Source organism: Amblyomma maculatum, chromosome 4 (genome assembly GCF_055883805.1).
Source record: "Amblyomma maculatum isolate TAMU_Amacu chromosome 4, ASM5588380v1, whole genome shotgun sequence".
Lineage (NCBI taxonomy): Eukaryota > Metazoa > Arthropoda > Arachnida > Ixodida > Ixodidae > Amblyomma > Amblyomma maculatum.
The window spans coordinates 28532445-28547988 of record NC_139347.1 but is presented as its reverse complement, the minus strand read 5'-3'; the positions used below and the strand labels follow the sequence as shown (position 1 = coordinate 28547988).

The window sequence follows — 15544 nt, the reverse complement described above, 5'->3', positions numbered from 1 at the left end:
CCACAGTTTCGCTGCACTGCACGCTTCACTGCAATGCCTGACCTCATGGACTGCACAGTGAAGCATCCTCAAAACGTGGTGGGGCCATTTTGTGGAGAGACACCTTCCCTTCTGTGACGAAGGCCTTCTTGACAGTGCGCAAAGCGAATCATCTCAAGTGCAGAAAACCATCATGCAGGTGTTTATCGAATGAAATCACTGTGATGCAAACTGTTCTCGGCAGTGCTTTTAGACCCATTCGATAATTCGAGCTTTCAGTTAATTCGAACAGTTTTTGTGATCCTAAGCCAAACTGAATGAGAGATTTTAGTGTATTCAGCGATGATATGACAGTTCACTCGGTTTTATGCAAATCCATCCTCTATAATAAACCAGTATATGGAAGGAATCCTGCATAAAATTTATACTGGATTTTTCAGTAGGTTATATACATTATTCTTTGGAAGGGTATGCAGTTTTAGTTTAATTTTGTTTGCAGATAAAGTATGCACTTTGAAATAAGCAAAGCGAACAATGGTAGCAATTTTTAATTTTTTAATTTCCTATTTTTCTTTTTTCACTGATAGGATATTCAAAGGCATTTTTTCCCCCCATATGCGTGTACTATTCGTATTCAAAAATTTCAATATTCAGACACTACCATACAATATATAGACAAATGAATTGGCCTACAAGTTAAATTAACCCAGTTCTACTGGAATACTCTTTCTGAAATAGACAAGTAAAAAAAAATGTGCAAGTGTCTAACTTTGTACACACCTGCTGACGTTGCTTTGAGTGCCGAGGGCGAACCTACAAAGCAAAGAGCACATCACTTAGTTGTTGATTCAAAAATAGACCAAAAACTTGGTGAACAGATATGGTTGTAACAAAACTGTGTCTGCAATTACAGCGATACACACTCCACTCATAGTTTCCACGGCTTGCATGGTTACAGCACGCACGCACGCACACACCCACACACACACACACACACACACACACACACACACACACACACACACACACACACACACACACACACACACACACACACACACACACACACACACACACACACACACACACACACACACACACACACACAAAAGAAACACTAAGTGTCAGTGTCCCAGCTAACTTGGACCAAGTTTTTAAAAAGTACGGTTTGCCCTAGCACAGTGAAACAAACTCAGAGATGTTCAGAGTCGCCTATGCTAACCTTCAGTATTTTTTTCGTTCACAGCAGTTGATTAATTAGTAAAGTGTAATTAGCTATTTTTTAATTATTGGCTTGAGAGAAAAAGTGTCAACGCAAAAGTTAGCTGGGACACCCTATAGATATGCCACAGACACATATACTGATACACATATACTGCTGATAATGAGAAAATTCTAAGAACTTATGACACTGTGCCAGCCGGACCATGCAAGCATTATACTCCATCTCGATAGCTAACATTCAGCACTATGGAAGATAGGAAACCTATTCATTCAATCCTGAGAGTGCGTTAAATGTGTTCCTCTGCTCTGCATCATGTGCACACCATCTGCTTGCAGCATGTGCAGATATGGTTACAAAAAAGTATAATTACGCGCTGCACACAAATAACATTCAGTAGTTTTAAAACAGCATTTTCTGTAGTGTTACCCTGTTTGTCACACCCGCACTTATAGTTCAGTGTATGCAAACGATGCTACGGTGACAATTTCAGCCTAGTGATGCCACCTGGGACTGGCCTTTTTTTCTTTTACCGAGCAGACTTCCTTCTTTAGGCCTAGGAGAGGCAAAACCATCACGCAAAATAAACAATAATAGATGTTTTTCACTCCTGGATGTTACTATAGGTGAGATGAGGCCAAACGAAAGCCCGATGCGCTGAAAACCCCAGTAAGAATGAAGAGCTTTGTCTGAAGCAAGAAGCCTTGCCTTGATATGTGCCGCATGTTGTAAACACGATTTTATCGCGTGCAAAAATGACAGTCTAAACTCAAGAAATAGCATATGTAACGCATGCACACATCAAGGCTTCAATATGAAGTAGCGCTCATCATATGCGCACTTTAAAAACATATTACCCTATAAACTTGTACGGCCACTATACTGTGCAGCATCACATAGTAGCCTCTGCACTCATCGCTGCTTTGGTAGTGCAGGAAGGAACTACTGGGACAGAGTATAGACTTAAGCCGCATTCAGACTACGTGCGCAACGCACGTATCGTTCGTAAGGATCGTAAGCGTAAGCGCAAAAAACGTAACATGTGTGTTCAGGCTGCTGTCGTATTGAGCGTAAAATGCGCAACGTACGCAGCCAGCGTGGGCGTAAATGTCGGAGGACCCGCAACTTTTACGACTAGTACAGATACGTCTGTTACGCGCGACCAATGCGCACAGCCGTTTCGGTTTTCCCTTTCCGGTCACGGGGCTTCCGGTCCTCCCAGATTTCGCGCGCAAACCACTAGTAAGCGACATCATCCAACACTCCTACTCCGCTGCAATGTCTCGGCTCGCCGTTGTTATTGGTGTTGTGTCGGTGATTGTGTCTGTGTCGGTGATTGTGTCTGTCCGCAGCTTGATCATGTGCAGTGCGGAATCTTCGCTGTGGAATTAGCAGCCTCTCATAAAAAAAGTTCGGCAGAGGCCGGCTCTCTACTACGAGTAGCTGAAATCGCACAGAGAGAAGTGCAAAACGATGCCTGGCTGCAAATTGCCAGTGCGCTGAGTCAAAGTAGTAAGTGGTTTATCAATCCGTTTTTTCATGCGCGAACAAGCTCTCAACAAGCAAATGTTTCCTCTAGTTTAGAAAAGGGAGGTTATAGAGGCGGGGGATGCCCGCTTCATCCCCGTGCATTCTCGCAGCCCATCGGCTCCGTTGACAAGTGAGGAAACAGTTGGCCTGCAGCGAAAGGCCGATGCGGGGCGACGTTGCGGTCGGGCCGCAGAACGGAACTGGTGCGGACTCGTCGAAGTTTGAAAGAAGCTCACCGTAAAAGAGAAAAAGAAAACAGCATTTTCTGAGGGGGGACGAGGTTCCGCGGACGTTTCTGTGTCTGCCGCGCGCCCCGGCTCATTGTTTGGAGTCAGTAGTACGGCCTTTGAGTCACCGCCCCGGCCCGTCTCCAAGATCGCTCCGGGGCACTGGTCAAATCGCAAGCAGGGATGCAGGCGGACCGTACGCCTGGTTTGGTGCGAGAGAGTGCGATCACGGGACACCGAGCAGGAGTGCGCGATACGTCGACAATGAGAACGGGCGCGTGAAGAAATGTGCGAAGGAGTGAGCGGTGCGTCAGCACGGTGAGCGGACATTTGAAAACTGTGTGCGAACGTGCGTGTGTGAAACGAAGTGTATTTATAATCGAATTGTCAATTGTTAATATACCCATTGTTCTTTTTCGTATTTTATTTGTGTGTCCAGTCTTTTCTTTCACATCTCACTTTGAGCTTGAAGAGCCTAGACCTCTGCTATCAGCTGCTTGCTAACCGGCGCCATGTTGACAGCGCTGATTGGCCCGTCATAAAGAACGCATCTTACCGAACGGCCCAGTGTGAACACGCGCGGTCGCAAGCTACGTAAATGGGAGTTCCAGCCACTATGTGCACTGCGATAAATACGATACTTACGACGGATGCGCACGTAGTCTGAACGCGGCTTTATGCAACCTTCACATGACCTTTCACTAGAAGGTACCCAAGTGAGGTACCTTCTGCAAGCACATTATGCCACAACGGTTTGCAAGAAGCAGGGGCTATAGTCAAAATTTATTCAATAAATCATATACCGAACAGTAGTACGCCTGTGAAAATTTAAGAAGCCCAATACAATAGGATCCTGGTGTTACGTTTCCCACAGGGTCATGCAAAAAAAAAAATGTACCAGCTGGAAATCCCCAGTGTAGGCCGCCAAAATGCCAGCATGGGGCTAACCATTACGGCGAGGTCACACTCGCATCACACGGTGCGTGGGATACCTGCCCCATTTGGAATGTGACAGTCGAATTTTGTATTTAATGGGTTCATATTGAAGCCTTAAGGGGCCGCCTCATGAAAACACAGCAGCTGAGAAAAAAGTGCAGTCCTAGGGAATGTAACGGCAAATTCTACTCCATCGTGAAACACGATAAAAGATGTCCAGGTGCAGTGGGACACAGCGGGACAATGTCATGAAGACTGACTTCAGTGCGACAGACAAAGGATGATGGACAAAGCAGGAAGCCACGAACAAGCTGCAACTGCTAGCAGTCGGAAGCGCTTGTCGAATGTCATCTGCCTTTGTTCGTCACCCTTTCTTTGTTGCAGTAAATTCTGGTTTTATAACGAAGATCGCGAAAATTTTTCTTTGTTTATTTTTTAAAATTTTTTTTATTTACATGATACTGCAGACCTCTTTGGTCCAAGCAGGATGGGCAAAAACAGTGTTAAGAAGAAATAACAAAGAAAAGGAGAAATTTTTGCGTGTCATGCACAGATACACTTCTACAAATAACCTGGAAGCATGAATTGGTACAGATGGCCATTCTGATTATGTCGCTAGCAAAATAAAGAAAGAAAAAAAAAAAAACAAAAAAAATAATCGACAATAACTCTCTCAGAGGTCAAAAACATTGCAAACATCTGGACAAAAACTCTCTCACTGGTCAAAAACATTGCCAATGGCTTCCCTGAATTTTTCACAAGTGAAAACCTCCCCAGGCAGCACATTCCAGTCCTCGATAATTTGTGGAAAAAAGGAGAATTTGTGAACATTGGTTCTGGCGAAATGGGGAGTTAAGCTATAATTGTGTGTGTGTCTTGTTTTTCGAGTGAGGGATGGTGTGACATAAAGTGTTGCCGATATTCCGAGCTTCCCATGAATTAAGGAGTGTAAAAATTCTAATCTTGCTATCTTTCGTCGGGTACAGAGCTGTTTTATTTTGTTCGTTTCCATAAGGAAAGATGGAGAATCAGAATTTCGATATTTGTTATAGATGAAGCGTACGGCCCGCCTTTGAACTTTTTCTACCCGCGCGATGTCTTTTTTCGTGTGAGGGTCCCACATCACGGCAGCGTACTCGAGTTTTGGCCGAATAATAGATTCATAAGCTAATTTTTTTACGCTACTTGGGGCACCTTTCAACTTGTGTCTTAAAAAACCCAGATTTTTCATTGCAGATGAAGTTATATGGGAAATGTGATCACTGGTAGACAATATATCCCAACAATGATAATATTTGCTGATATAATGCACAAGTTTGGTTTGTGGGGTTTAACGTCCCAAAGCGACTCTGGCTATGAGAGACGCCGTAGTGGAGGACTCTGGAAATTTCGACCACCTGGGGTTCTTTAATGTGCACTGATATCGCACAGCACACGGGCGCCTTGCTTTTCGCCTCCATCGAAAAGTGACCACCGAGGCCGGGATTCGATCCCGCATTCTTAGGAACAGCAGTCAAGCGCCGTAACAACTGCGCCGCCCCGGAGGGGTTATAATGCACAAGTGTCCTTTGCAAGAAACATTCGTGACTTCTTTTTGTGTGTTACTGCTCTGAAAAACAAGAAAATGTTTTCATACATCTTTTCCCCCTTTGCAGTTCCATATTCTTTTGTGCATTTTTTTTACTCATTTCCTGTCAGAAACACATGTCGCGGGGACTAATTCCATTGGAAAGAAAATTTCTTCTGCTTCAACTTGATACTATAGAAGCATGCTTTGATAAATGAAAGAAAAATTTAGCTCCACCACCCAGAAACTAGCACTTTTCCCGTGGGCAGGAAAGTGTTAAACACGGAACAAAGAGGAGAGAGAGCGAAAGTGCATAGCATTGGCCCTTACTCCCAAGTGCTGGCGCCCTTGCTGTGGTGCCCGTCCTTGTCCACATAGAGCCGGCCAAAGAACTGCTCGTCTGAGGGGCGCTGGAGAATGGTAACGCGAGACAGCTTGCCCGGTCCCGGCTCCGCCTCGAGCACATACTCCTGCACCACCACTGGCGTGTTGTCTAGCGTCAGCTCTGGACGCTCCTTCACACGAGCCAGCTTCTCCACCTGCACAAGGGACCCCATATCAGGGACTCCATAGTGTGTACCATGCCAGCAGGACACAAAATATCTTGGTTTGCAGAATTCCCAAAATCAACAGGGTAAAAAAAGGGGGAAGGGGGTAATACTGGTATCATGCGACAGCATTAACAAGCCACTAAGCGACCCCGCTGAAACTATAACTCTGTTTCTGATGCGGAATGACAACTGCTGACTTAGACGAGGCATGTCAGAAAACTGTACTACAGTCAAATCTCACTGCAATGAACGCTGCTACAACGAATATTTTGCCGCAACAAAGTAGCTCAGATTGCCTGTCAGCAAGTCACACAAGGCAATGCAGTTATTTTCCCCTGTAATGAACAAGTTTCGTAGTGAGGTTCGTTTCAATGGAAATTTTCAGTACAAGCAGCTGATATTTATTCTGCGTGTACGCAGCCAAACAAGCACTTAAAGTTGCAAGCTGGTGCACAACTCTATTGAATTCTATTGAACTTTACTGAATGAGAAATATTTTGTGATAAGTGACTGCTAGTTCCAAAGTGGCTTTTCTGCAGCTTCAGTGCTGAGCACATTAGGCCTAGCGACACTGAGCAAGCAGCATGCAACAATCCACCAGCCTAGATATAAGCTTGATAAGAGCCGTCGGTAACCTTTGGTCAGCTCGGTAAATGTTGTTTATGAACTGTTCAGTCCGAACTGGTAATTTTCCGGTCCTATTTCACTGCAACAAAGTTTCCGCTCCAGCGAAACTTTCTGAGTCCTGTGAATTTTGTTATAGTGGGATTCAATTCGACAGGAAAAATTTACCGAATTAGTTTTTGATAAGAAATTTACTGTAGCTCTGTTTTGCGGCTGAGTCGTCCGTTATTATTACCATCAGATTGAGCATGCACATACACTATATCCTTGAAACATTTGAGGACTGGATTATGTGACCGCTATGAAATATACTTTTTTTTGGAGCACACTCATGTCTTTTAACTTTTGCTGCTGATAGTATGCCCATAACCCAAACAAATATGTTTTGTCCCTTGAGGTTCGAGCTGTTGTTATTCCCTGCATTGCACAATGAAAAGGAAAAAGAGTAATAAAAGAAGTGCGAACAGCCAGACGCTGTCATGTGCATGCAGCGTTATTAGAGCTGTACATAACGACAATGTGTGTAAACATACCATATAAAGCCCATCATGGATATATTAGGTCACTGCTTATATCAAACTGTCGAAGGATCCTCATTAAGATTCCATGCACTACTAAGGATATTAATTCAATTTCTGCAAAGAAACATGACACACAGCAAATCGTGTTCTATGTCCTTGTGTATTCTCATGAAAGAATTCCCGCAATCATTCGTCACGCAGTGATGGTTTACACGCCTAGTGGCCACGCTAGCCGCACTGCAGGTGCCGTAAAACTGTGTGACGCGAGGAACGAGGCATGAGGTCACCTTCAGTTTGGCCGTGCCATCACCTCACTGCAAGAGCCAGCTGTACTTTAATGCTAACAAAGCATTACTGCGCTTATAGCTCACCAATAATGTGGATGGGCATCCTAAGCTAGGCAGTGGCTAAACAGAATGCATCGTTCGCGATGGCTGTGGCTTGTAGCAACTGTAAGATGTATGTGCCTAGCATTGGTGCGCCATGCTCTTACTTAAAGGTTGAAGACAACCTTATCCAATGCCACGTCTTATATAACAATTTATATCAAACTGTTTTTAGCACCTTCTCCAAGTCTGATACGTCCGAGATTGACTGCACTAGAATGTTTTCTAAATATGTGTGGGTGGTGCATAAAGACAGCTATATCCCCGCGTTTCGCAACTGGAATGAAAGGATATGTTGCAACTTAACTGAATCACAATAAACGGCCCAAGAAGACAACAAGAGCCGCACAGGCGATGTTAAGTAAATCAAATTACCTCTATATTTTGAGGCACTGGCATTGCTGTCTTTTTCTGTGTCCAGGCATCAAGCTGCAATAGGAAAAAACGTATACAAGAATTAATTTTAAGTGTCACGAATACAAGGACAGGACAAGGTGTAAAAAACTACAAGGTTCATTCATTCTTCTTACTCGTACGACGTCAGTGCTTCAGCCTTAAAAGCTAAATCAGCACTATCGCCTCTTTCCGTTTGTCGTCGCGTAGCCACGCTATCACTGTACCACAAGTTCTTTCACTCATCACTTAACCGTGCCCCCCACATCACACTAGCATCTTACATTTCCCACTGCACTAGTCGCACGCTTCAAGTTTTTCGCCCACGTGCCCGAACTGTTACTTTTTCAGCCTCCTTCTTCCCATGTGCAGCTAAAAATTGGAACGGCCTTCCCCAGAATATCGTCGACATCACCTGCCCTTTATCGTTTGCTAGCAATCTAAACAACATTTTTTTGTACATGATCACATATTGCATTGTCTTGTACCTTTTCTGCTCATCCCAACCCTTATGCAATACCCCGCGAGGGGTCTTTAAGGTAATAAAATGAAAATGAAATGAAATGAAAGGTCCCTATCAACCTTGGGAAAACATCATGACAGAAGAGCAATTCAAATTTCTTTACAGTGAAAGCAATATGGAATAAGATTAATATAACACCACCAGATAAAAAACAAACAAACAAACAAACTGGACAAATGTTCACAGCATTGAGTTGTATGAAGGAAGTGGTGGTGGGTTTGCTGCGGTTGACTGCGCTGTGAGTGTTCTTTAATCATTCCCTATTAAATAATGATGAGACCACGGAAGGTGATGCCATGTTTGTGCAAAACTTCGGTTATATGAAATCAAACAGCCTGCTCGTCTCTCGTATTTTAGTATTTGCGCAAATGTGGTTCTTTCACAATACTCAGACAAAATCAAAAATATGGTACATAACACAAAATGAGATGACCGAAAATAAATCGCTGGCAGATAATGGGATGGAAGGTATATTTAAGTGTTTCTGTTCTAAACCAACAATATGCACTTATAGTTAGTAGCCAAATTACAAGGCAGCATCCTCAGAGCCATACCATCATTGACAAGTGATGCAATGAAGTGATTGATATAGTAAAAGAAATTTGTTGGTAAGAGTAAGTTTACTATAAAGGGGCTGCGCTAGATAGACATGCAAGAGTGGTTTTACACGAGTCCAAGCTTCTGTACGCAGTATCAGTTTATAACAATGCACTAACTCTCTCAGAAATCACACGGCTTGAAATGCAAAGTTTAAAGCAACTATAAAACTTTTTCTCGACATATTTTGCCATGTTGAGCCTTATATCATGCAATATGAATGCATAAATTTCAAGCTGGTGGGGCACTAAATAAGGATCGGGCCAAAAACAAAAATCTGCTTTACGCAGATGTTCTCACCGCACAGAGACGAATTAGGAGAAGTTTAGGAACTTTACGCAGATGTTCCCACCGACGAATTAAGAGAAGTTTACAAAGGTTGCGAAAAGGCCAACAAGTAGTAGCGAGGATCATGCACGCTCAATGCGTGATGCAAATGAACGAACCTGTCTGGAAGGCATGGTGGGTTGTGGTGGTGGCGCTGGCACCCTCTTGCGGTACTGCACGATGAAGTCATGAGCCCTCAGGTACGGTGGCGTTGCACACTGCTCCAGCTTCTTCCGTCGATTAATTGCCACTTGACTGTGCCTCCTTGCCATCCTGGAGCAAGACACAATTCTCTGCTCGCAACCAAGAGCAGTGCATAGCCGATGGATCCACGCAACCAGAAAAGCGCCACCCTACCGTCATGAAGCAGCCTATAATTTTTAAGGTGCACAACTTTGCTAGCCTCGAGGGAAACTCAGCAGGTTTAAAAGGGCGCTCAGAAGAATGTTTTGATGAACAAACATTACTTGATTGAATATCTTTTCTCGCAGAGCATCCTGCCTTGTGTGCCGGCAGCTGATGTACTATGATGATATGCTCTGGAAGTTAGTACTTGTAATTTTCTCACCCCTACTATTTATTACAGCTGTGATCAAGCTCCCAACGGAACTCAAGAAAATACTAAAGCTAATCCATAGCCAGCATGTTTGCAGATGATATTGCGCTACGGACTGTGGAAGCTGAGAAGGTAGTGAAGGTCAAATCGAAAAAACACTTCACAGGGCTGTAGAAACACTTTAAGAGTATATTTTACACCAGAAGGGACTCAAATGCTCACCAGAGAAATCAGAAATGCTCGTCTACTAACCACCCCAACGCAGCATTCGAAAGGATGAGCCAAATATAGAAATATTAGTAGATGGGAAACTAATTACAATAGTACATAAAAAAAAAGAATCTGTGGTTTCTGGCTACAAACGAAATAAACGATTTGGCTGCACCGAACGCACCAGTTCAAGGAGTGCAGCACCGCCGTCCTCGTTTTTCCGGTGCCGCGCGTGCCCTCTGTAATTCATTTTGTTAAAGTGCAAGACTAGTTCTGCGCGAGTTCTTGCCCATCGTGCACTCGCTCCAGAGAAGGCGCTGAAGAAAGTGCAGCATGGCATACCCACTGCCCGGAAGAGCAGATGACACTGTGCATTGTTTCAGGGCTTTGCTTTAAGGTCAGTCTCCTTCAAAACACAGATGGTTCAACACAAACGGATATGAATAGTTATGTAAATGGGATAGTTATGTTGCATGCTGACGATTATAACATTTTGCTAGCAGTCAAGATTTGTATATTGTGTAGCTGTGACCACATGTAGCGGCGTTGTTCATTGTCCTATGTCCTGGTCTTTTTCATTGGTGTTGTTCTCTTTGTGGTACTGTGTTGTGAGGTGTTGGTCTTAACCTTTGCAGACAGGTAGCTGCAATTTGCGGTCACAAGCAGAGAAAGCAGCTAGAAAAGAACCTACAGGAGTAGCACAATGGGCGAGAAGCCCTAGAGGCGGAAGTGGCAAAGATGAGGTGGGCAGGTAGGGACAGAAGTCCTTGTCCGACGCACGACCTGACACTTCGTGACCCTTTCGCAGTGGGTGGAAGCAAAGGACAATGCGACTGTTGCTGAAGTGGAACCTGAGACTCTTTCCCTCCCTACGGCGGAAAGTGCCACTGTACAAGAGCACAATGAGAGAACTGCAACAGCTGAAAACGAAGTGGTTTGAGAGTGTCCCCTTTCGGATGAAGGAATAGGCCAACGTTGCACTGTACTGGTGACTGGCAATAAATATGCCTTTAAACGCAAGTCCGCTGCAAGAGCAATACTGGATCATGACAGTCGTGTGGGCTTTTATACTACAATACTTGTGACATGCAGGGATGCAGCGGAGAAGCTCCAGCAGGAGATGCAGCTCCAGCAACATCAGCAGAGTTTAATGGTTATTGACTGCAGCCGAGCGGAGCTTCTGGATGGAGCTGACCCTGAGGAAGAGATCTAGTACATGAAGACGCAACTGCAGCAGTGGATGGAATCCTTCCCTTCACACTACTGCCTGGTGCTTGGCCTACCAGTGGCTCCGCAGGCTGGGGAAAAAACCCATAAGAAGCGTCAGCAGTGAAATAAGCTGGTACGAAGGCTGTGTCAGGACCTTGGGCCAAGCGTCGATTTTATGGCCATAGCAGGGCAGGTCGCTCACCAAGGTTAGGAGGGCATGATGTACTCAGAGGCTGTGAGGCAGAGCACCTTGGTTCTCGAATAGGGAAGAGAGCGTGCACTCTATCACAACAGTCGTCAGGCAACGGGTTGAACCAAACCTACAGCAATCGGGACAAAACAGGCCACCAAGAACCAAACGGAAGCAGGCTTTGCATGTCAGGGGGAAGAGCCCTTGTTTGGACGCGCAGGTTTTCTAGGCGCTCGGCAAGGTTCTACTTCAGATGGAGCAGAGTTGTTGAGCACGGCAAAAAGCCTGATGATGGCGAGTCTGGACGAGGATAGCACTATGGTCAATAGGATGCCCTACCACCTCAGGTTTATCAACAACATAGCAATGTGGAAGAAAAGCACTGGTGGAAGAAAAGGCGTTGCCACCACAGGAAGCGATATGGTGCGGTGGTAGTGGGCTTCCTCAATCTGCAGGGAGCAAGGAGGGAACAGAAGTGGAGCAATCTCGTAAAAGAAATGCAGGACAGACATTTTATCATGTTTGCAGTAGCAGAAACTCACCTCCGCACCCCTCCTCGCTCGCAAAGTGTGTTATGGGTGGGATACAATAGGAAGCAAGGTGAAAGGCAAGGGGGTGGCCTCGGATGCTTGTGGGCAGGAGAGCAGTGACTCCGCATATGCCATACTTGTGAGAAACATGTGGCTAACAGGACATGTAGGGGACGAAATGGTTGCTCTAGTAGTGGTGTATTTTATGAACTGGTGCTCAGGCAGGGCTGAATACAGCGACATGTGCCAGTCTCTGTGATGATATCAGGAACCTCACGGGGAGACATGAAATCATAGTTGTAGCAAAATTGAATACTCATGTTGAGGAGCTGGATGGCTGCACAGAGTTCAAAGGTAGGCTGTAGCAAGACCGGGCAGAGAGAAGTGAATTAGTGATTGTTAACCTGACAGAAAACTGCCAAGACGCTGTCACGTGGTCAGTAAGAGATAGTCCTGCACCGATTACTGTCTCATGTCGGAGGGACACCATGACCTGCTCACTGCCATGACCACAGATGAAGACAGCAGTAGAAATTTGGCTAGTGACCATAACTGTTTTCGATGCACATTTGGCAAAAGCCCGCAGTGCATGAGAAGGAAGCCGGTCCCTACCACATAATGTTGTAGTGAGAAGGAGTTGAATAAGCTGGCCTCGAAACCGGAGCCTCAAGCTGAGGAAATGAGTGCAGTATTGAAAACGCACCCAACAGAAGCACCGGGTCATCATTATTTGAAGGCACGGTGGTGCCTGGAGGTTGCAATGGTGACTTATCCCAGGAAAAAGGCCAACCGTGAGCACTGCCACATATGTTGCAGTGGAGATTCGGATGCTACAGAACAGGCATGACAACGCTCCCCATTTGCGACTCCATTTGCAGATCATCGTTCACGTACATGCACTTTGCTAATCGCTTAACCAATAATCCACTAATTTTGAAGTGAAAGCCTCACTATGCAAGGTAAAGCAGTCCTCGCACAAGCCTCAGTTTGACCTTCAAGTGACCTTGACAGATACTGCACCTTTCCTTTTATAAACCAATTTACAATTGAAGAGAAAGCTCACTATGCTAGGTAGAGCTGGTCTCCAGTGACACTAAATTTGCCCTTCAAGTGACCTTGACCTAATTAGTGTAGGTAGTATACTGCAGGTTTCTTTTCCCAAAACCTAACTTAAATGGAAAGGCAGCCCTGTGGTGTGTTTAAAGGCCCCTACTCCGTAGACCTCCACCACAGGACCTCTTTCCCTCCCACCTTCCTCCCTTCCCTCGAGTAATTACAAGAGAAACATGAAAATGTGAGCTTGACATGGTTAGCTGTAGGTGTCCACCATTCCGTGGTGTCCACACAAACCTATAACACTGCTGTCACATGGGCACTTCAGATGCATAATAATCGCAGTCAAGATGGGCCACACTAAACATACCCGCTTCCGAACCACAAGTTAGACTGCTACACGTGAGATGGCGCTGTGCGCATGATGAACATCATGATTTCTAATATATGTAAAAAGAAAAGCTTGATTCAACTTTTTTCTCCTTTTTCTAACAGCTTCCGTGGACGAGAAGCAGTTGTGTCATCCATCGCGCATGTAGGCAGGGCACCAGGCGACTAGCCCACGCAGAAACTGGCAAACCTGGTTGAGCCTGCACATTTGTTTGCCACTGAAAACCATGCACGTGGTGATGGGAGTTTGAACATAGCTTTGCAGTTCAAATAAATAAATTTAAAGGCAAAGTTACTTATTTTTAAACTTCGTGTTTTGTAATAAATCTTAGTAATATTTACTTTTATTTGGAAAATTTGATTAATGCTTGCGTACGAGGGTGGCAACGACCACTCGACCGCGGTTGGGACGGTAGAGCAGGATCGTAAGCGATAATAGTTGAATTCACCGTTCACCGTGTAGCAAAACTGGATCCGCATCAAGCTCAATTTCCATAAATTTGATTACGCCCGTGTGACAGTGGTATCAGGCATCTTCCTTTTCCCAAAACTTAACTCAAAGAAAATTTATGAAAAAAAGCCATGAATTGAAAAGGCGGTGTTACAGAGGTTATTGCTGCAACACTCACAGCATTCACTCTATCACTAGGTTCAAGCCATGCTTAAACCACCATAATTTTTTTTTTGCCTCTGTTATCTCGCGCATCTCATCAGCATGCAGTTGTAAGCTGCCACATTACGTGAAAGGGCAGATATAAAGCCTTGCTTTAACTAAGCTATTTGAATGAGCCTGTATGGCCTAGAACCGTCATGTTTGAGTTGGGATCCAATGGCCCTAGCGGGTTTGATTCCCATCTCAAAAGCGCAACACAAGTTGGCAGCTTCTGCAATATTATGTGGTCTTGTGACATCATGCAATCCATTGACCAGACAGTGCCTTGCGCCACTTGCCAGATTCATACCTGTGATTTTTAGCTCACAACACTAACGCCGACAATGCTGAATTTTCTGGAAAACGGGGCGTTTAGAGTCATCGCATTAAAAAGTAAAATCTCAAAAATGCCCCAAGGCTGCTGAAAAGTTGGCTTCTGCTAAGTTAGCTAGTCCTGTGGCAAAGATTGCTGTAGCCAGCTTGAGCAACCAGAAAAACAAAAAATTCTGTTATATTTGTACCTTGTACCCCGCTGTGGGTGGAGGCATGTTCTGATACAAACGAGCTGACATTGCAAACTCATGTTACATTTATGCAAACACTGTTACATTTGTCAGCAGAAAGCACAAGTCCTCCCAAAACGTTTTCACATGGTACTTGTAAGAAAGTATACCAATGCACCTTCCCAGTTACTACACACAAGATAATTACAATAGAAGAAACTATACAGCTGGAAGCATTGCAATGCAGTGAGAACTGAACAATCATTTTCAGCAGGTATACATAAGAACATGCAAGTCTAATAAATCGGGCAGGGTTGGCAACCCTTTGTCTTACCAGCTCCATTCTGTGGAGAGTACGGTGCCGGCAAATGCGTAACGGATGCTACTACTTACTTATACAGCAGATACTACTGCATGTTTGTTACACATGAACTTGAAGAGACCTCGGAAGATGAACGTTCCTTTTACAGTTCAGTCAGAAACATGGTGCATTTACCCTGTCACCTGTTACACATTCGTACGAGCAGAGAACACAACAGTGAACTGATGGACTGCCACAGATTACATTTACTTCCCTAACATTTGGCAACCCAGCGCAAGAATACCGAAACATGTGGAAAAATGTAGCCAGAAATGGAGCTAAGCAGGGCCCATACCTATTCATCATGCGGCTACTGAAGCGAGCCTTCTTGTGCTGCAGCCAGTTGGAGATGACTGCCACACCCACCGTTGGCTCCAGACAGAGGGGCTCCGCAGTGGCCATGACCAATGCTGCCTCCAGGTACAGTTTGTCTTCGAGGCTCCACGAGTTGCTGTCTCCTCGTGCCACCAGCCCCACATCACACAGCACAGACTGCACGCGCAGTTG

At 44.9% G+C, this 15544-nt stretch overlaps 1 protein-coding gene across 3 annotated transcripts in view; it reads right to left on the bottom strand.

The window, feature by feature from the left end:
* The window catches only part of LOC146190549 (transcription factor SPT20 homolog), a 38071-nt gene that overhangs the window by 18357 nt on the left and 4170 nt on the right, over positions 1 to 15544 (bottom strand). For all 3 annotated transcript variants that reach the window (XM_084600948.1, XM_084600950.1, XM_084600949.1), the window contains exons 9-13: positions 15333 to 15529; positions 9503 to 9656; positions 7919 to 7972; positions 5792 to 6000; positions 760 to 792 (exon numbers count right to left, since the gene is read on the bottom strand). In XM_084600948.1, coding sequence (XP_084457074.1) covers positions 760 to 792; positions 5792 to 6000; positions 7919 to 7972; positions 9503 to 9656; positions 15333 to 15529 — 647 coding nt within the window. The remainder of the gene's footprint in view (positions 1 to 759; positions 793 to 5791; positions 6001 to 7918; positions 7973 to 9502; positions 9657 to 15332; positions 15530 to 15544) is intronic.